At 38.0% G+C, this 23,015-nt stretch overlaps 1 protein-coding gene across 3 annotated transcripts in view; it reads left to right on the top strand.

Moving 5' to 3' along the window:
* The first annotated feature begins 4,744 nt into the window (after nt 1-4,744).
* Nucleotides 4,745-23,015, top strand: part of arl15a (ADP-ribosylation factor-like 15a) — a 106,355-nt gene continuing 88,084 nt past the window's right edge. Inside the window, exon 1 of one of the 3 annotated variants that reach the window (XM_079686452.1) lies at nt 4,745-5,145. In XM_079686452.1, the coding sequence (XP_079542578.1) occupies nt 5,134-5,145 (12 nt within the window). In that variant the 5' untranslated portion in view covers nt 4,745-5,133. Of the gene's footprint in view, nt 5,146-10,957; nt 11,071-23,015 lie in introns of those variants that run through there. The other 2 variants (XM_079686451.1, XM_079686453.1) reach the window with 2 other exon arrangements.

Raw genomic sequence — 23,015 nt, 5'->3', positions numbered from 1 at the left:
AGCTACAGGATGCGGCAATCCTACAGACAACACCAATCAACCGCCTGATGTGCATGTGCTACAATAAAGTACATCATCCAGACGAGAACGTCATGTCCCTCAAAAAATAATGCATATAACCTCACAAGCGTGTGGAATGGGTTGTCAAATTCGTGAAGAGTTTATTTGAGGGCTGGGAGATAACAGTGGGAAAAGGTAATGTCTCAATTTGACGCTAATGCAAACAATTGCATACCATGATAAAAAAAATGCTGATTTCATGGGTGTTAGACAACGTAAAAACAGTGCAGAAATTATAAACCCTGTAGTAAAACGTAAGCAAGTAAAAAGTATTAATATGCAATAGCGTCAACATATGCATTAACTAGCAAAGTAATATGTAAGCTCCCTCAAAATTGTGCTATATAGCCCTTAGCTAATTGAACAAATGTTCATATATTCAACCCCTGGATGACACTTTTTTTTGGTGTAACCTAATACCTATCAAAAAATACTTATAATTTCCATTTAAATACTATTACCTCAATCATTTCGGAATTGAAATTTGTTAATAAATAGTATTACTCTTACACATTTATCTGACACCACCCTGTACCTGTATATATTGTGAATACTTTTATAACGTTAGATATTCAAAAACTTGTTTTGTTTAGTTAAAACTCTTACTGACTAGTATGTTTAAAATTTCATATATATATTTTGTATCATTATTAGCCACAATCTAACATTTTATTTATAAAGTTTCCATAAAATGCATACATAAAAGCAAAGAAAGCAGCATCAAATCAAAACAAAAAACAACACATATTTTCCAGCAAATACGTAGGTTGCAGATATCCACACAAACTTTGGAATATAAGTGCACATTTGGCTGCTAAAACCCCACATGTTTGCTATGAAAAAAAGAGCTACAGAAGAAATCACCTCAAGAGTCCTCAGTGTTAGATACTGCCCAGTGATCCATGCCCACTTTTATGGCTGAAATGTGTACTGAAGTATGGCAAAGCAGTCAGCTCTGATATTTTGGGTTGTCTTGTTTTCATATTGTATTCATCACCAACAGAGCGGCCGGATATAACTTATTTTAGAAAACATTCACTTTTATAAAAATTTAAAAACAACATGGGCTTTAAATAGAGCACCCTGCAATTGGAGTAATATGCTTTTTCCAGCCATAGAGCAAGAAGCCCTATCTGGTTTAGCCATTCAAGTTCTGAATGGAATACATTAGACTGTAGGTTGGGTGTCAGGCTAACCCGGGATCTTCCCAACCTTTGTCATCTCTCATCAGCTGAAAGGAAAGTCACCTAAGAAAAACACCGACATCAGTCTGACTTGTTAGCTCATGACTCAGCAGCACTCACTTACTGCATGTCTGCATTTAGGTAGGTAATCAAAAATACTATCACCAAAAATCACTGTAAAATAAATGAAGACATCTCTATGTCTAAAGCAAGCAACTATTCTGACTTAGACATGTCTTCACCAGTGTCTCTAAATGATTCAACAAAGCCCTCCAAAATAAAATGTGTAGCAACAAAAGACACACAATCAATAAACATATTTGTGTGTTGGATTTGATTTGGTTTAATTCAGCAAAAAATCTTATTATTTAATAAGCATGCAGTCAGCTTAGATCTTTATTAATCCCATTAGAGAATATTTATTTGCAGAAAATCTTTTTTATAAACATAGCATTGGAACACAATGAAAACACAACAAGATGGAAACGTGGCCGTCTCCTGGCCTTCTAAATATTTAAACATTTATTATGAGAGAGTTTGCTTTGGGTGGAATGGTTTATTAATGAGATGCAATGAAGTTGCAATTGTAACATTTCTTGATCAAATCTTTAACTGTTGCATGTAAACCAGCAGAAAACCACACTTTTGCCTAAATTCTGCAGCTTAGGTAGTAAGATTTTGAAAGCCAATATCTAAAAAAATAAATAAAATGGGATATGCTTCATGAATTGACATGCCAACAAACGTTCAAAACAATAAAATGCGATTCCAGAGTGAAGGAACCTCTGACATTGGTCAGGATACAGGTGATACAAGCACATTTTTATGCTGATAATGTTTAATTATATCCTTTAGATTGGATAGATTAGACATTCATTTAATTGATCTAACGGTGCATTTAGGACACAGCTTTCTCCAATAGCTTCAGAGTTGGATTTCAATAAAAACTGCAGGGAATCCAACTTAAAACTATTGCTTTAAATGGAGCGTTTAATGTCCCATAAACTATACGCACTGCATTGGCTTTCGCACCCCACTGAAACTAAGCCTAAACTGAACATTGTTTTCTTCCAATAAAGGCTATAATCCAATCCAACGGAAACATAAAGCGTTTGCATTTATTATTTAGGAGTCATATTTGCACACCTCGAAACACCTACATTGAATGACCATTTCCTTGTAAGAAAGATGTATGCTCGACAACAAAAGGCCTGTAATGGCGTGCTATTTGCTCTGGTAGACACTGCCCCCTTGTGTCTGTTTTGAGATTTGTTTTCAGATGGGGGATAGTCAATTCTTCCAAATATGAAAAAATAACAATATTGATAACATTAAGATATAGAATAAATAAAGACTTCGGTTCAAATCTATAATGTAAATGTAAATGTAATGTTTCTAAAAATGCTAAACGCTATACAGTTTGTATCTGACCTAGTTGCAGTATTATCTTAACCATAAAGTAAACACTGCATTAATAAGATTGTAAACTATGATATGCTGGTATATGCCCTTTTAATCATAAACAATCTTGGGGGCACCTGTAGGGCAGGAGGAAGAGCAGATGGGTCACTAATATTGGCGGCGTCCTTCCTTCTGTCCATGTTTCAAATTGTCCTTGAGCAAGAAATAGCTTGTGATGTGTGTGTGTGTGCGAGAAAATGAGTCACTTTGGACAACTGTCTCCTACAAATAAATATAACGTCAACCACCTTTTTAAATCAACTGCCTGAGTCTTTAATAAAGGCCACCAGATGTCTCTCCTCTTGCATTTGACCCTGAAGAATAAATAATACTATATTTGATTTATACGTTTGAATATTCTATTAAAGTAAATGTCTTCTTTTGTCTCTAAACAGCCTTTATACCTCTGCAGAAGACATCCAGTTCCCTATGTTCAGGGAGATTTTCTTTTATCACAGCTCATTAAATATTAAATAGGTATCTAAACCAATAGGAATTACTTCAGTATGCAGCTCGCATCACATTTTATCCTGTTCATTTTGTCATATTTGGTGTTCCAAATCCAGCGAGGGTTTTCTGTATTGACTTTTAATTGTAGTGGTGTCAGTTCGTCATACATTTATATTCTCAAGCACTTACTGGAAGTAAACAGTGTACAGTTCTTGATACACAGTAACACATACATGGTATTGTATTCACCTGGCAAACGCCTATCCTTTCCTTTATCCCCTGTCTTCTGTATAACATCTGTTCAGGCCAAATGCATGCCTCAAAACAACCTGCCTTCGACTTTGAACCGTGATATTACTGTGTAACCCCCTTTCATTCATTATGTATTGTGTAATGTATTATGTCACAGACGGTTGCAATGTGTGCCGCTAAAAACTTGAAAATGTGGAAAACATCAACTGCATGAATTTGTAGGCACAAGGTCAGAGTCCTGAGTTAAGTGTTGGATTACTTGTTCAGAATGGAAAAAATAAGCACTCAATACAGAGCCACCTAGTGGTGCAATACCTTTTGGTATACTATCTCAAATGTTGGACATGTAATTCTATCAGAATCAGAGTACCTTTATTCGTCCCACAGAGGGGAAATTAAAATGTGGTACAGCAAGTAAAGAGCCAAAGATAGCTTAATATCACTTAAGAAGCATGCATACAAATATTAAAAGATATAACTATAAATTACACAATTTACAAAATACACATCCAGTACCAGTAACAGTTTAGCAATACAGCAGCAAGGTAAAAGTATTAAACGTGGAAGTATATATATGTATGTGATTTGTGATTGTATCTTTTTTTAATAACCTTTTATATTCTTCTAAACTTTTTTAGAATGTAATAATACTTTGGAGTAGCCTTGCTTTCATCTAATGTTACTGTTTTATTACATTTAAAAGTATGTGCCTACTGCCTTGATTTTTAATACAGTTTGATATGCACTTTGAATAACATTGTATATGTGTGAAAGGTACTATACAGTCTAAGTTACTTGTTATTATAAGTTACTTATGTTATTATAACTTACTTATATTATACATAAGCTACTGTATTATGTGCTCAAGTTATTTATCTGAATGAACGTAGCCTATAGGCCTGTATTCGGAAATAACATGCACACAGTACCTATATAAGAGATGCTCCCAATCAATCACAAAATCTGCCTTCTTTTAAAATCACACGACAGCAGCTGTTCTATCTCTGCAATGTTTACTGATGGAACCCTGTAGATCTGTGCATACGTGTTACATCACTGATAGTGATAAGGGGACGAGAGAAAGTCCTTACCTCATCTTGGCAGTGTGAGAGACTTTATCTTACTATTATTATTACAACTGTTTATTACTATAAATAATACAAATAACCGTGAACAAATTGGATCGATAATGTACTTCTAAAATCCAAATAAAACTGTATATGTCCGCTATTTAGACATTTAAAAAGCAAAAAAGTGGATTTAAACAAAGAGCATTATAGCAGCGGTCGCTCCCCATAATGAAAATAGCCACCATGTGTTTGGTCACGTGACCACGCTGCGCGAGCAGAGTGACGTGCCTGACGTCGCGTTGTAGGCTTCGCTAGTTTCCTCAACCAAACACTCAACTGATATTGTGTGATAAAAACTGGAAGTTAGCCGGTGGACGAGGGGCTATTAGTTCAGAAAAAGCACACGATCCAAGCGGCCTTCGTCGTTATAAACAAACCGAGTCGTTTCCGTTTTGGAACGTTTGTTATTATCGAAGAAGACGGCGAAAACCTCTGCTTTAAACACACCAAAGGTTGGTTTTTATTTTTGCAGTGGCTGTGAGGCGGGGAATACAAAGCGACGTGTGGTCAAATCAATTACATTTTGGACTAATTGAAGCAAAAACGGGATTAATACAAAGCCAGTTCGTGCTGCTGTGACTGGTCAGCCATAGTACATGGATTATCTGGTAAGTAAATGCATCTAAATGTTGTGGTATTGTGTTTTCCAACCAAAGACACCCTCTAACGTTATGTTTCTTGCCAGTTTGACTCCCTAATCACACACTGATGCCACTCAGGTGTGTGAATCTTAAATATTAGGTGTCGTAGCTGTTTCTGTTTTAAGCTAATGTGTCAGTTCTAGCCTGTAGCTTTTGCATATCAGTGTTGTGTGAACAAGGTCTAACTGGTTGACCCAGACTCCGGTCTGTTTACATGTGAAACACGATAACTAGCTACACCCCTGAGGTCCTCTTAGCTTAGTTATAATATGACTGTAACGTTATGAAGCTTTTATTTTCCACATATATAACACTTGCTACTGTGGACAAAGCTGCTCTGTGTGTTGGAATACTTGTTTCAAGAGGTGATTGGGTCACTAGTTGGAGGCATTATTCCCCTGGGACCAACATTATTATTACAGTCCAGTTCAATGTGCCAGCTTTAGCCTGGGAGATTATAGTTTAGGGTCCATAGTGTGCCCACCTAGTAGGGGTGGGATGGGTGCTGCTGCAAAAGTGCAATAATGGAGAGGAAGCTGTAACTGGAGGCTTTCCCTGCATATATAGAGCAACAGGAAAAAAAAGAGTACACAAGACATTGTGCTGTAATCTCAGGGGACAGAGGGACAGTGTGAACTGCAGAGAAACTTGCCCACCCAGTGTTATCAATTTATTTATAATAGACCTTCCAAGATGTGGGACCTAGAGGGAACTTTTAACTTCTGCTTCATTGAGACATGTCTTGAGTTGAGATGACACAGTCCTATCCTGCAACTGGCAGTAGAACCTGTATGCAATAGTCAATGCAAACCGATTTTATAGCTTGCTTTTTTGCAGCATCTGACTTTGGAGTTAATAATCTTGCAAGGAATTTAGCTTGTGGATCACAACACTGTTTCTTAAAGTGCCAGTGTTAGCCAAAAGGTATTTTATTCAACTTTTGTCCCTCAGCTTGATGTGACAACTAAATCAACAAATAAAATCACATTACAGAATATATAGCAACATCACCACAAACATTTTAAAACATGACAACATAAAATCACATACCATTTCAGAGGACATTTAAAATCAGAAGGGATGCAAACGGTCAAAAGCCAAGCAAATAATTTAGTTATTTTGTAATTTCATTTGCATGTCAATGGAAAGTTCTGGTAAGGTGAACCCAGCAGGCATTGTTATAAAAGTAAGCACACTCTAAGTGAAATGATAGAAGTTGATTTCAGCTCGGATCTTTTTGTCTTGGCAAAGCGCCATATGCTATAACTGCTCAGATTACCTAGGGGAAAATGATTTTTTTCCAGTTTACTGGCTCAAGGAATAAGGATTTTCTGTGTCAAACAGTTTTCTGTGGAAAGCACAGCTGTAACTCTGTGGACTGTTGGAGCCGAGCGCTTGGCTGTCCTCTGAGGTCAGGCACTCAATAGGCGCAGGGCCTCCTTTCCTGCTGTGCAACACTGGAGACCTGGCATAAAACCCAGGCCCAAACTATGTCTCTCTCTTTCCTATAAATCAATGGAACTTGTCACTAAACCCTTGAAAAATGAAGCTAGTCTCAAGCAATACGCATGCCGTTTACGTAAGGTTCTTATCAGGTTAGACCTTAAAGAGTATTTTGGACATTAAGAAATAGAAGCACATCATTATTGCACAGTGCTTGGTCATAACTGTGGTTTGGATTATGACTGTTGCAGACATCTGTTTAAAAGTGGATTCATTTTCCCACTGAGACCTGGAGCATTTTGAAAAACTGTACTCCTGCATGGTGAGTATAGTGTTGAAAAAGACTTCACAAAACACAGACAGAGGAATTTGGTGCTAGCTTGTTGCCATGACAGAGCCTTACCAAATTACAAGTGCACTGTGTTGCCAATTTTGGACCCTGACTTTTGGCCAACTTTACTAGAGGACACGTTTAACAGCGTTAACACTTTCTATGTGTGAGAACCAAACTATTTGCTGTATTTTTTATTTCTGAAAAACATACAAGAACGTACAGCATTAATCTCCTTTGGCTTTAATGGCCTATTATTGCTTAACACATTGTTACCTTTGCATGGTCATATTCATGCTACAGCTATTCCATTGCATTATTTCTGTTGATCAGTCGCTGGAGGCGCATTCTCAGCCTCTAGGCTATTTCGTGATCTTGCAGCAACATATGCCTAGTTTGAAAAGATTACAGGCTTTTAATTTCCGCTGCACATTAGTGACTAAACCCTCGGGTTGACTGACATTCTGGTCATTTTTTTAACTCTGCCCTAAGGAAGCCAAACATGCTAAACAAATTCTTTCAACATTAACCTTTATTTAGTTTGGTGTGGAAAAACTGATTATTATAATAATACATGTTATTTATATGGCGCTTTTCCTGGTGCTCATAGCTCTTTACAAGCAAGTAAAGAAAAATAACAACAAAGGTAAAAAGTGCTAAGCTAGGTAGAATAGGGGCATGCGTTTAGTGGATTAGGAGTTGAAGACAAAAGTGAAAAGGCAAGTTTTATTATGCCAATAGTCAGTGAGCTCAACCACCTGCATTGACCTTAAACCATATACTGATGATTTGACAGATAGCTGAGAGCCTCATCCACTAACAGGCTGACCCTCACATCTACTCCAGCTCATTTTCAGAGGGAACATACAGGAGGGAAATATAGGGAGATCATGGAGCTAGGGTATTCCCTTAGAGAAAAAGGGGTTGTAAGAAAGACAGTTTATTTATTAAATTAAATCATTGTCTCTTGATTTAAATTCAACAGTTGCATTTACCATATTTCTGATTGACTTGCATGCTTTGTTGCTAAACATTTGACATATTTCAGTATGAAATAGATATGTGCATTTCAATTCAAAATGTAAATGTTGTCAAAACCACCCACCCACTTGCCATTCTATCCCCTGTTGTAAACATAAAGCATTGCATTAACTACATGAAACTATTACCAAGACATGCAAAAGGCAGGGTAATAGCAACATTTATTTAACTTTTTGGATGTAATATGACTTAGCCACAGTTTGCTAACACTATTATATAGATAATACATTTCAAAACAGACATGCATATTACTAACTGGCTAATTTGCAATTCATGTAGAGATGGAGAAACCTGTGTACACTTTGACCCTCTTTCTAAAATGTGAAACATTTTAGCTATCTGGTATACCACAGCTTTTAACCAAGATGCTAGGTATTCAGCTGTTATTGCTATTAATACTTGTGTCTGACTAAAAGGCCAAACACCTGTTTTCAGCTAGTTTTGCCGATGCTAGCTGCCACATGTTAGCTTTCTGCTTTGTTATTGTGAATAGAATCTAAGAATTGGACATGGTTGACGACACTTTCATCTACCCAGAGCTGTTATCAGTATTTATACCACAATATTAATTGGTCTTTTTGCCAGCTCTTATTTTGGCAGGATAACTATATTTTGTATTAACTATTTATCTCTTAAACAGAATACCAACATTGGAACATCATTTAGATAATTACATCAAGTTACAGAGTTTGCATTCTTCATGTGTTTTTTAATTCAGTATAAATTGGCATGTAGCAGAAGATGGCCCGTTCATAAATAACTAACTAACCTAAAATAATTACTTTCATTGGAGAACCATCATCTGAAATGTGAGATTCCTCTTATGATTATTTATTTAGTGTGTTAAACACTTGCTGCCACTAGCTCAAGGAAACATCATGGAATCTGCAGTATTTAAAAATAAAACACGATAATTCTTTATTTCCTGTCTTTAATGGGCAGTTAAGGAGTCAACCATTCCTGAGAAAAAGAGAGAGAGTTAGAGGGGCATGACATCAACAAGGTCTCTGAACTGAATGAACCCCGGGCAGCTTTGTGGTATTCGGTTTGCACTTAGCACTAAGATCACACCTTCATGAAAATAAATTGTGTTAGCATGTGTTCTTGGCGGGCCAACTGTATTTCAGAGCAGTTATACTGTATTTCAGAGCAAGGCACACAGCAGGGCATAGCAGCCTGGCATCTCGCTGGGATAACACAGAGGAATGAGAGCCGAAAGAGATTTTGGCAGCGTATGAATACTGTTTGTTAGCTTATGGGATAACTTTTCCGCCTAGTTTGTCCCCCATCTGACCACGTTCTACACCTGACTGGTGGAGAAGACAAGTTGTCAAAAAGGACCTATTGCATGCAGATTAGAGCAACAACAGTTGCACACATATACATACACACAAAATGTCTTGCTTTTATACAGTATGTAGATGGATGTTAATAATTGACTCACTCCATCAGTGAGAGCTGGTTTACTCAGGTTTCAGTTTGAATGGATGTGAATGGTTTACCTTTTAGTTTGGTGTTGGCTGCAGTTCCTTTTTATTTTATTTAAAGTGCACAGCCTCCAGCTATAATGTGAAATACCTTTGTGAGCCCAACAACATTCCGGAACTCCCGTCCCGGATTTCAACCTGCTGGCAGCGTGTCAGCCATGTTTCTGTGTCTGCTGGTTTCTGAATGCAGTGATTCCCATCGTCTGTGAAGAGTGCTCATGAGTCAGCAGATAGGGCCTGGGCAACATCAGTCTTGCTGATAAGGGGATACTTATGGTTGTTTCACAATCTTTTGATCATGATAAAGCTCAGGCACTTTAGGTTAATTTCATATTGGCATTCACATAAGATGATTGGTCATTGCTCTAAGGAGGCATTCGTGAACTGTTATCATATTTCCTTTTCTTTATCTCGGGCGATAACCACTCACATTGCTTTCGCTCACTAGAAAATCAAGGACATGGATAGGTGAAGGGCTTTGTTGTTATTGGTTTATTATTCCGCATTCATATTATTAGAGGTGTGGGATGGTCCATAAAACCATAATGTTGTTTGGTAATCATATCTTTATCATTGAGCGTTTCATAGGATCCATAAACTGTGGTTGACCTACAGTCACACTGAATAAACGACTGAAATACTAGGCTATTATATGCTGTCTAGTTATGGTGTTGCATTACGAAACAAGATATCTATTACAACCTGTACCTTCTATGACATGCCCTTCTTTGGATGAGATTGGACCAGCAGAGAGAAAGAGATTTATGACAAAAGCTGGATTTTAACCCAGGAAGTGTACATGATACTGTCACTAAGCTAATTAGCCTTAAAGTTGCTCAGAATGTTTTTGGGAATACAGAAACATCAATTTAAATGTCACCTTACCGTGTTGCATTACAGTTGAGTATATCATAACTGCGCTATGCTAGCAGGTGGTTGCAGAAACCATTAATAGACAGCCGAGCTGACCAGAACAAGCTTTTTGAACATGACTCACAGTTCTCTCTGAACACACTGACTTCTGACAAAGCGTCCCACAATCCCCGCGACCGCTGTAAGCGCCAGTGGTCTATCCCTTCATCCTCCTCCATGCAAGGAAAGCAGTGTGTTTTATTCTTCATGAAGCTCTGCGTACAGTATGGGCAAAGTGTGTGGGTGGGTAATGGTGACTAATCCAATTTGTAGTCATTCTGGATCCGTAGTTGTCACTGAGCCCTTAATCTCTGCGGCGAGAAAGATCCCCACAAACTAATCTCAAGCCTGTGTCTGTCGGCTGAGCCTGGTGGCAACAGTGTTTTATCTTTCTGTGAATGAATCTGGGGAGTAAAGACAACACAACCTTCAATTATGCTCATCCAAGCGCTTACAAAACCCCTCTGTAAAGCTCAGATTAAAAAGTGAGACATTGAAGGACTGGACTCATGTTGTTGACCTGAAAATGGTATGCTCAGCTACTCCTGATCCTCCTCCGTCCATTCATTTACTCCAGAGGCTCGGCTTGTTTGTTGCCGGGGGTTACGCTTGTTGCTGGGCACAATGTCGGAGCACATGCAGCTCTCTCTTGCCTTGTGCAGGATTGGGCTTTACACGGTAAGAAAATGCATCCATGTTTGCTACAGAATGGCTCGGGTGTGTGTGTGTGTCTTTGTGTGCTGGATTGAATACAGCTAGTTTCAGATGGGTTTAATATTCCCTTGTTGTGTTTTAAAACAGCTATTGACCAAGCAGTCACTTTTGCTTGGTCACTGAATGAGGAGTGCGCTCCATTTCATTCGAATGGGTGTTCACGTAACATTAAGGTGGAACAGGTGGATGTCGGTACTGTCCAACGTAAAATAAAACCTAAGGAGAACAAGCGTTCTATTCTTAGAGAACTGTCTTTTATTCAAAGATAAATTACGGTCCCTTTTGTGTCCTGCGGTTACGAGCGACTGGCTTTGTCCATGGTTGTAGTTCAGGCTGCCTTAAGTACGGTGCAGGCATGAATGGGTCCTGGTGCCACAGAGGCAGTGGTGGACATATTGTTGAAGTTATGTTTTTTTGTTATTGCCATGAAAAACCATTGATTTGATTAGATTGATGATTGAATATGTAAAACAATAATACAAAAATGTAACATGAGAATTATTATACAATAGAAAATTAAGCAGTGTCAAATATATACAAAAATATGACTGATTCTAAATGACGTGTAAACAAATCAACTACTTAATTGCACATCCGAAAAAGGGTGACAATAACACTGTAGTTTTGTGATAATGAACTTTAATGTAAACTCAACATTGAAGTGTGTATTTTACTGAATTGTCATTATTTTAGTAAGAAGAAAAAACTTGAAGCCAAGTTGTTGACTTTATTATTATTTATTTGAACCGTGTTTATTTTAAATAGTTGTATATTAACTGCAGCGGGTGACTCATGTTGCGTATTGTCAGGTCCTCTGTTATTCCCTGACCAGCTGGTGAAGCTTTCTCAATGAACATCAACAGAGAAACCTGTTTATATAATCTATATTATTATATCCGTCTTTTGTGGCTTTCTTGTTCTACATGTAGGCAGATGTATTCGACACTTTTTACGTGTGTGTGCAAAGACATTTCTCAAGCTTTTGAAGACTTTGAAAGCTGGTAGTAATGCTGACTATTGCTGATAATAGCTGTTTTCAGTGGCAGTTTGGCAAACTACTATAGTGGACCTGTTTACTTCTAGGATTGTTACCCTTCATATCCACTGGAAATGCTTGCATTGAATTCTAGCTGACGGCTGTCTGAATGAAAGTCAAGTGAGGGTTTTGTCTTTCATTTCCTGCTGGCTCAGGAGTCAGAAGGCTTCATCCTCTGGGGAAGATGAATGTTCATACAATACTGACAGACGTTGCTAGAGCCATGCTGCTGTGTGACAATGTACTTTACAATAGTATATCAAATAGGCAGGTAGCATTCATCATTTATAATCATTTCAACTTGTATTCTTTTGTAGCGTAAGTTACAAATGTCTACATTAGCTCAACAAGCAGGAACAAGACATCGGGGTACAGCATCGAGAATGTAAAATTGTGAAAAATGCGAAATAACATATTTTAACACAATCTTTGAAGTGAGTGCGTTCCATGCCTGTGAACGGAAAGTCAAATCCCACTTAGGACATTTTTTGTTAGTTTTCAGCCCCTCACTAAGTTATATCGTGGGATAATAGAGTGCCTAAAATGGGGATCGATATAATAAAAAGGCTACCATGGAGAGGTTCAAAGGACTGATTATTTGGATTGGCTCGCAGGCGTTAAGATCCAAATCCCTGCTGAGTCCCCACAATATCCTGGAGAGTGATGTGCAAAATAAAACCCCAACATGTCTGAGTCTGTGGGAGAGGAATGGTTTGATCCATTCCCAGCACTGTTTGCCTGTCTGCCTTACACATTTATAACAGTGTTACAATAAAGAAACAAGCCCCAGAGTCCAACAAATGTAGTAATTAAATATGAAATCATGACTTTGCCGTTAATGCAAAGTTTTTAAGAAAAGCTCTTCTTGTTCTGTATACTCCCTTATAACTTACTCCATCATCATTTCACAGCCCATTAACAGTTTGCTCTGCAGGTCAAACTATTGTCTCTGAACTGTCTCTGAATAACACTCTACACTTGTTATGACTCGAGTTAATCGCTCTGTTTTGATCACTGTTCCCGCTTTCACAGAAGAGAATGCATGTTCAACTTTTGCCAATACTATAGAGCCTGATACTTTGAATCAGTCTGTAACCATAGTGTCAGTAATGCCTATCAAACAGAGGACACATAAGCATCGTCAGTGCAAACTGCAGGCCTTGCTGTAAAGTGTAGTCGGTGCTTATCCCATCCACCACCGTAACCCTACCTTTAAGGCTAAACGTTTCTATACCTGCCAGACATTTACAACCTCAGTCACAAGTCACAACATGCAACAAGCAACAGTTGGGGGAAAGTCCTGGCTTTGTTGGTTTCATGTCGTATTTAAGTCTATCTTCTATAATCTCTGATCTTTTCAAAAATGTCTATCACAAAATACAGTATAAATCAATCAGGTCTGGTGATTTTCTTTTTTTTTCTTTTTTCCCCCCTGACATTGCAAGACTGCAGTTAGTAATTGATGAAGTTCCGAGCAGGTGCCATGAGGCATTAGTATAAGATATGAGCATGTGCTGTGGTGCCATAGCTCCTGCTCTTTGGAGCCTGTCTTTGCACGCTGCCTCCACCATTAAGGGTCTAAGTGGTCGTATTAGGCGCTTCTTGGCCACCTCATTTTGTTTTTAATGGTGTGGAAAACGGCTGCTCCAGGCCACATTAAACCAAGCGGTTTCATGCTTAATTTGGAAAGAAACGGAGTTGCACACGACTTAACCTCAAACAAGATGAATGCTGCTGCAGGACTTGATGAACTGATTTTGTGGCTCTGACCCCCAGGCCACATTGTGTGGAAACAAGTGTTTTTGGTTGAATTATTAAATTAATGTTTCATGTAATAGTTATTTTTTGCACATTTGTTTTAAAATCACACTTGATCACCTGGATCCTGTCTTGTGGTTTTCTTCTTTGTTCAGAGTTCAAACCTTTCAATCCAGATAGCAACTTAGTAACAGAAAGCTCCTTAACTCCTGCTGCTAGGCCGGCTTGGAATTGAATAGATAACTGCTAGATTTGCCAAATGGCTTCAAAGTTCAAAAAACACACATTATCAACCATCATGCTCTTCGAGCTGTCACATTACATCTCTGGTGTGAACTGTTCAACTCTTCTTTACTTTCTATTTCAATTGTAACACACTTTTTATAAAACAGATATCGGTTTTGTGCACTAACTTCCTCATTTCAAATAGATGTTTTTTAATGGTTATTTTAAAAAGAAACCTTCTTAGCTCCCCTTTAGGAAGACAACCCAGGTTTGAGGAAGTCCTTGCACCTAACTTTGAAACTAGGTTGTTATTGTTGTTGGATAAAAAAAGTCATCCTGTTTCCACAAAGACATATTTTTAGCTCCCTTATCTCGAGATGCCGCGGTCGTGGGTGTAATCCATTCATCTTGTTAAGACTTTATCTACCGGATCATAACATAACCTGAACCCAGAACTCTATGGATTATGTCTTGTTAGAACTGATCAACCATATTTGTTGTTTACTCAGTACAACACAGAATTGTATGTAATAATGGAAATGGGTAAAAAAATGTCAATCCCATGGTACTTATTAATCAAAAAGAGTTATTGTTTTTGTGATACCTATTACAGTATGAAAAGTACCTGCAGTAAATAAACCCCTCTTTTCACAGCGTGTGAGAAGCACACATGTCCAACCTGCTTCCGTCCTTTTTGAAAGGCAGGATGGGAGCAGCCAGTGCTCCATCCCCGGCCACAAATATCCCACCACTCAAAATAACCACAGTGCCTGGTGGGATGATGATTCAGAGACCAGCAAGGCTCACCCACCCACTACCGAGTACTGTTTCCTAAACCCCCGCTGCCAGTCCTCACCGGGCTGTTTTATTGCCTCAAGGACATTTTGGGAGGGAATTTGGCTCCAGTTGTTTAGGAACCAACAAAGAATAACTTCCTGTTGGAGATGTATTGGCTGTCAGAGCAGGGCGGCGCCACATTTGACCTTTGTGTACTGTTTGTATACCAGGAAACTGGAACACATTTATTCATGACCACATCCTTTCTATTTCACGTATTATGCAGTGGAGGTACATTTTGTGGACTCAATGAATGGCTTGATGTGCGAACACTGTTGAAAAGATACATACAAAAATAAACCTCTTCTTTTTTGATGTTACACATTTTGTCAGGAAGATGTATGGAAAGTAATGTATGTGTGACACAAAGAGGAAATGTACTTTGCTTGGCTGGTTTATCTTGTTTTTCACATCTAAGTTACGGTCCCCACGGCTGGCTAGTCAAGAAGTTGATTTCAGAGATTGGAGGCGTAGTTTTATTCAGTGAAGCAGCAGCTCTGTCTTGAGGAGCAGCCCACTTTATAAGGCCGGCTAGGCATGGAAGCAGGGCAGAAACATGGAGACAATTAGGGTGTGTTCAAATAGGCATCCTAAAATCTATTTCAAAACAATTAAATAAAGGAGCATCTTCAGTGCAGCTTGTAAAGTTCAAGAGTTACAAATAAATCTTGTTAATCACAACACAACATATATTAGCTTGTATCTTAAGAATGTGGTTTAAAAGTCTGACTTATTTTCCCCCAGACTCAGTGGCTGCTAAAAATCTAATTTAGCAAAACTTGATCCTAAATATGAACTAGCTATACTGTAACTCCAAATTCTTTTTGAATTTGTATTTATTTTGAATTTGACAGTACAAATTAACTTTTTTCCTACATTTGTGTAAAATCGCAGCGATAGGAGCAGGTGGCAGATGATTTGAAAAGACACGACCCTTCGGCATCGACAGCACATGTGGAATTTCTAGAAATAATTTCTGCTTTCATGCAAGTGAGACAATGAACGTTTACCAGACTGAAAGAAATACAGGAAGAATACCAGCTTATGTTACTTTCAGAGGCAGATCCACTTCCTTTAGCTTAACAATCCCCTTTAGAAAGTTACCCTCAAATAACAATACTTAGAGTAATTATGTGTGTCTGGTATGGTTTTTCCACAACATTGCATTTCTTGAATATAAAAATATGTTTTCTTCCTCCATCATTGGAAAATCCAGAATCGAAATGCACTGTTTCAGTTGACATGCTAAAACTATATGTACTGGAATTTTTATCACAGTTGTTTGAGTGTAATATTGTACCACCGAGGGCTTACTGTCAAACACTGCACAATAATGATGGGTATGTGGTAGGGCTGAAGGATTAATCGATTTGAAATAGATTTAAAGTTATGCAATTATCATATCGCAAAGCCTGGGAATTATTTTTATTTTTTTTGTGTGTCAGTCATCCACACCAATCAGAAGTGCTGTGCTCCGCATTTATCAGCCATTGTTAACCAATCAGAAGTGGCCCATGATAGAAGGTGATAGACAGATTGATCCAATAACCTGCCAAGTATTTTTGAAATACTTTTCCAAATGGCTTCCAATGGAGCTTTCCTAGATGGTTTGGTGAAACAAACCATCTGAGTCAGGTTAGTAATGCTCCATCACATGTTTCTATTACAGGGTGAATCTTAAACTGAAGCTTGACTTTAAAGCAACCCAACGGAAGTTTCATGTAAGTTTAGTTCTTCCACTTGTAGCTCGGGCTGCGGGGGTGCTAGAGATGAGAGCACGTTGATGAGACCTTCCTAGCCGGAGATATGGACGTATTTTACAATGAACTTCTGTTGGGTCGCTTAAAAGCAAATATCGCAATGAAATCACAATATGTCAGAAAAATCACAATTAGATTATATCCCCAAATCGTGCGGTGGGATCTGGTATGTGGGAGACGTTTTTTGTTTTAACAAAGAAATTCCAGTTTTAATGCAACACTTCTATTTGTTTGACACTTTATGGCACACATTAGTTTATCCGTTTATAAATCACATACATCTCTGTTGCCTTTTATTTTTCGAGGCCTCTCTTGCAATGTCCTTGGATCTGAAACCTCTGGCTGGAGGCTTGTGTTGTGGGACGCCTTAAAGCGTCTTTTGTGTAACAATAGTCTTTGTCCCCATGACATAACAAGGACCCTCTTCACACTGAGCTCTGCTCGGGGCCTAAAGCACACATTGTAATATATGCTTATCCACAAGACATTGGAATACATGAGTGGGCAGAAAACTCCACAAGAGGGACTCTCTTTTTACCATCAGTACTTTAGCCTGCCTGTCATTGTCAGTCACTTAACAAAGTCAATTCAATTATTTCTAAATACACACTGCACCTACATCAGCAGCAGCTGTTTTACAGATCTTTTTCATAAACTATTCTATTGAATTCAACTTTTTTTTCAAATGTTGTAAAACAATGAATACTCTTATGTTATGATTGATTTACTTCCTGTGTTCATATCAATAATATGACGTTGCACTTCAGTCACCTTGATTTGTTGATTTCACCATTAACAAGATGATATTGATGGTGATAATGTGAAATTAAGAAAATGGATAGTTGCAGCCTTAATTATAAAATGGTTGTGTCTAAAATGAATCCCTGTATTACTGAGCTGAGACTTTGGTAGCTCAGGCATTCTACAAGATACTTGTTTTTCACTGTTTATATTTTTGTTTAATGAGTTCACAAAACATAAATAAAGGAAATCAGGGCAGCTAAATCCAACTTCTTTGTTAATATCATTCATGAATCTAAGGGAAATCATAAACAAATCTGGGAATGTCTGCTGGGGAACAGGGAAAGATCATACCATAACCAAGCAGCTGGAGATCAATAACAATGGAACCTTATGTAAGGGACCAGCGGAAATAGCGGCTATTTTTAATAACTATTTTGTTAATTCTGTGAGGCTGACTGTAAACAGTCCCGACATTGGTCATATATACTCATCACCTATTGATAGTACACAGCCAGTCTTCTCCCTGACAGAGACTTCTGAATCCAAAGTTCATTCTATCATTTCTTCTTAAAAAAATTCCAAATCAAAAGACACTTTTGGACTGGATTCTCTGTTTCTAAAGAAACATGCTACACTCTCACAGGGACAATTACTCAAATAATGAACACCTCTTTTAGGGAGGGAACATTCCTGGACTGGAATTCAGCCATTGTTGTGCCAGTCCACAAATCACAACTGATGCAAACTACTATAGAGGTCCATTAGTGTTTTCCCTATCATGTCTAAGATCTCTGAGAAATGTGTAGCTGAGCAATTGACTGGACATCTTCAGTAGTCCTTTCACACTGCACCATGCAATTCGGCTTCCGAGCCAATCATTCCGCCGAGACCGCAAATTATTTCCTTGTGGAAAATATCAAATCAAAAATGGACAAAGGGTTATTGGACATTGTTGGAGCAATCTTCTTAGATCTTAAGAAAGCTTTTGATACTGTCAATCATCAAGTACTCATTCACAAAATGTCTTGATTTAATTTCTCACCCAGTGCAATAGACTGGATGAGCTCCTATCTGTCAGGTAGAGTTCAGTGTGTAAGGGTAAGTGGCGAGACATCACCACCCCTGAGGAATGAACTGGGTGTTCCCCAATTCTATTCAGCCTCTATAGAAATGACTTGCCATCAGTAGGGTTGCAAAATTCAGGGAATTTTCAAAGAATAAAACTTTCCATGGGAATAAACGGGAATAAAGTGGGAATTTTCCAAATTTGAAGGTTGGCTCTTCATAGGGAACTTAAATATAGTTGTGGAAAGTATATTTTAGCATAATCTTGACTAAAACAAACAGATGTCATTCAAGTACACTTGAATATCCATGCCATTCCTCAATCATATGCACATAGCACACTGCTTGCTGCATGGCTATTGAGACCCCACCCCCTACAGGCACTGTGCATTCCTCCATCACATGCACAGATGATTTCTAGAAGTAATATTTAACTCAACATTCATGTTTTTGTTCTTCAATGGAAAAAAATGATTGTTCAATAAAATAATTAAAACAAATTCTGTTTTACATACAAATAAATCTGTTGAAATTTCGTGTTTTTTAATGAATAATTTTGCATGGATGTTTTCTTATGACAAAACAAAATGTTTATATTTATGCTTGGATATGATACAATTCGATGACATTATCCTCAATTCCAAGTTAGTTCCCATAAATTCCCATTATTCCCATGTAAGGTTTCCAATATGGAATATTGAAAAAACCAAGGCCCAAGCTGCTGCCAAACTAAGTGATGCAATACATGCACATCAATGGCTTACTGACTCACAGCTATATCTAACCGTTAAGAAACAGTCTGTAGGTATGTAAGACTAACACTGTATCACATTGTGAACCCAAGGTCTATGTGTCAAACTTTAGATGTATAAGGAAGTGTTTGACAACTCCTGTAGCAAAAGTCTATATGACTGCCATGATCATTCCCCACCTACTGTAACATACTGTATCACCAGCTGGACCCAGGTGAATAGCACAACATTAAGGCCTATCACTTCACAAACAAGCGCTCAACGTTTGGACAGAAAACCTAAGCTATACCACCATTGCAAAATCCTTGCCAAACATAACCTGCTCAGCTGGGGAAATCTTTTAAAACGCACTGATGCATGTCTCATTTAAGATTATAAACGGCAAGGCACCCCCACCACTCTGCACTTTTATACAGCAGAAACATTCAAACAGCAGAACCACAAGGTCTGCCCTAAGAGGGGACTGTGTAGTCCCTCTACATTATTATTGTTATTATAACATCTTGCCAAAAGGACAACAGTTGCTGGCATGTTTACAGCAATGTTGATCAATGTGCACTGTCCCAGTTTAAATAAACAAACACACAAACAAACAAAATAGATTATCTGAGTGACGGCTCAAACATTCATCAAACAGCCACTGATATTTCTGTACTCTTTCTTTCCTTCATTTTCTAAACTCCTGTATTACTTAAGAGTTCAACAGTAAGTTTACGCTTCATTTGATGTTTATGGATTTTGTGTGATTATCATACAGAATGTCCTACTTCTGTTTATCTTCATCTGTGGCTGTTTTCCAGTAGGTTTCCTGAAAACAGCATGACCTGCTTTTCAAGTATCTATTTATTTTGAAACAACCAAAACACAGTTATTGCTCTTCAAGGGGTGAGGAGAAAAAACCCTTTTGAGCGCTCACCTAATAATAATTGTTGGCATCTTTGTTTGTGTTTCAGTCGTGGCAGAAGGAACATTTTTTCATTTGGATATGAAAACTTTTTTCCATACAAGCCTTTCATCTGTGGTCATTGTATCTATGTACTTGCAGCTGGCACATATGAGACACATTCACTGTTGTCAGAACTTTTGAGATCTTTGGAACTTTTTTCCATAGCTTGGGGTCAGTTTCTCTGTCTTCAGGAGGAGGTTTTTACAAAAACATCAAGAGCAGTTTAGAACAAATACATGTATTTGAGTATTAATATGATTCAGTCGCCATGTTTCCATTAACTTTTTGTGAAATGGATTTCAAAAGGGTCTGTAGTTGCTTATTTTGTGGGGCATTATTTTCTTGAGTAACTCTTTTGGGTTAACTTTAAAAAACGTGTTTTTTCCAGCTGGTGTGCTCCAAATATAATGCATTTGATATTATATATTCATAGTGTCTATTCATCTGCCATCTATTCATTCAGACAAACATTTACAGGTTAGGGTAAAAGCTCACAATTGTTTTGGGTCAAGCTTATCTTTATTTACAGATTCCAGATTCAATGCGTTTTTAGTTTAGCCCGTCACTGTAGATGCATCAGACCAAAGTGTCACTCATGTTAAGTGACATTAAACACTGAGTGACATTAAACCTTCAAAATAAACACATTTATACACATAATTCAATTGTTACATTCAGATAGAAACTTTAGTTTTTTCCTCAGCATGAAATATGGCCATGTACCCCTAAATGTTCCTTCGGATTACTTCTAATATCTCTAAAACTCCACTTACTGTAAGAAGCATTGTGTATTTGATCACTTACTGTAGTACTTTAGGGACCAACTTTGAAAAGGGTTGTGGCCTAGGCTAGATCTGACAAAGCTCCAAACAATCACATTCATTTGTAATGAATTAAAACAACTTCAATATTTATGAATCTGCGTAACCCCTACACAGAAGAAATCGATTAAACTTTATATCTAGAAACATAAACTTAGTTTGCTCGATGAGAATCAATTGAATAGAGACTTCAGCTACAGTCACTCTCTCTCCCTCCTAACGTTAGACAGTGACTGTCAGCGCCGCAGTGGATGCAGTCTCTGGGGGATCACTAATTATGACAACGCTATGGGTGCATATCATGCTCCAATTACTATTTCTGATGGCTCTATTTTTCAGCAGAATCTAATAGGCATCTGTACTTAGCACAAGCAATGAAATCAGGTCTCAAAGTGTTTGAACAAAGTTTTTGTAGTTTTTAGTTTGAAACTGTGAATCCCTCAATTGTTGAGCAAGAGCTTTTTCATTTGTTAGGTCTGATATTATACAACTTTTTGAGACCACACAAATGTTGTGTCTGCAGAAGCCTGCTCCCGCCCCCACATCATCCTCTTTGATCGGAGAGAACAGAGAGAGACCCACAACAATCCCCCAAAACTGGGTTTCTCAATGACTGAAGATATCATCGGCCTCGTGAGGAGGAAGTTCGACACGACGGGATGTGGGATGTTGTTGCTTGTAAAATGTGCCCAGATGCACACTCCCACATTGAATCATTTGCTTCTCTTCATATTTAATTTAGTGTTCAAAATGAACCCTGCTCGATACCCAGCAGGCTCACACTCATACAAGGATGAGTTCTGTTCACTAGTCTTATGACAAATGTGTCTTTAGAATTGCTTTTCAAAAACTGAAAGTTTGTGGTGAAAGTGACCTTCAAGCAAAGTTTGTGCAGGGATTATTTGTAAAAAACATTTTAAATGTAAAAATGTGGGCTTCTCTTATTGGATGATATAAAAAAAGTACACTACAAAGCAAGGCATTACAAATGTAAGTAATATCCATACAAATAAATCAAATATCCAGCTATACCGGTTACATGTAGAAAACATAACCATTGTAGCATTTTCCTTCACAACAAATACGTAGGCTACAAGACAGTACAATTTATAACATAACCATTTTAAAACTACACCTTCTTAAACCAATGTTATTTCAGAGTGTCCGCGGGGTCTTAAAAAGTATTAAACGGCCTTTTCCAAGGTATTACATTTTGTAGCTTGTTTTCAATAAGTATATAAATGGTCCAAAGAGGTTGTATTCTACAGTCTGCCTGAATGTAATCATTGCCTAGGTGTGTAGTGTGATTCTGTGTAGTTTATTCATGGCATCCCGTTGGGTTTGACGTCATCTGAACAGGACATCACACACTCACTGCTTGATAGCGAGCGAAGGTCCGTTTACACCGGTTGTTAAACAACATCGTTATGGGGAAATGCAAGTTTGCGTCCCAATGGTTGGAAGATAAGGAGGAAGGACAATCAATACTGTGTATAGTAAATGTGAGGTAAAGTGTGTCACCAATGTAACCGGTTAAAACTCTTAGGTGGCGATGAGGTCTTCAAATGTATGGAAAGGGTCTTAAAAAAGGTCTTACATTTGAATTCAGGATTCCTGCATATACCCTGTATTTATGCTTTCTTGTGGTAATCTGTGCATCTTTTAGAACAAGAGATTTTCAAGGAAATACAATGAAAAACTGCAACATTAAGCACAGTTTAAGCTACATATGAAGTGAGACAAATGGCAGTCCTTCTCCTTTTAGCTTTAACAACACAGTGGAACCCTTAGCGCCTCCTTGTCTGCCTCTTTTGACTGCTGGGAGTCAAATGAGGCAGAAACAAGGAGGCGTTCTGTTGGGTCTCCAACTCCAACGTACTGTTCTGTTTCCTGCTGAATCCTTACGAGGGTCAAACTGATCATCACCCTTTCATCTTTGATGTGTTTATGCTTGAACGATAAAAG

Source organism: Notothenia rossii (genome assembly GCF_949606895.1).
Source record: "Notothenia rossii genome assembly, chromosome: 6".
NCBI lineage: Eukaryota > Metazoa > Chordata > Actinopteri > Perciformes > Nototheniidae > Notothenia > Notothenia rossii.
Note: the sequence above shows the minus strand (reverse complement) of the source record. Positions and strands in the feature narration are given on the sequence as shown.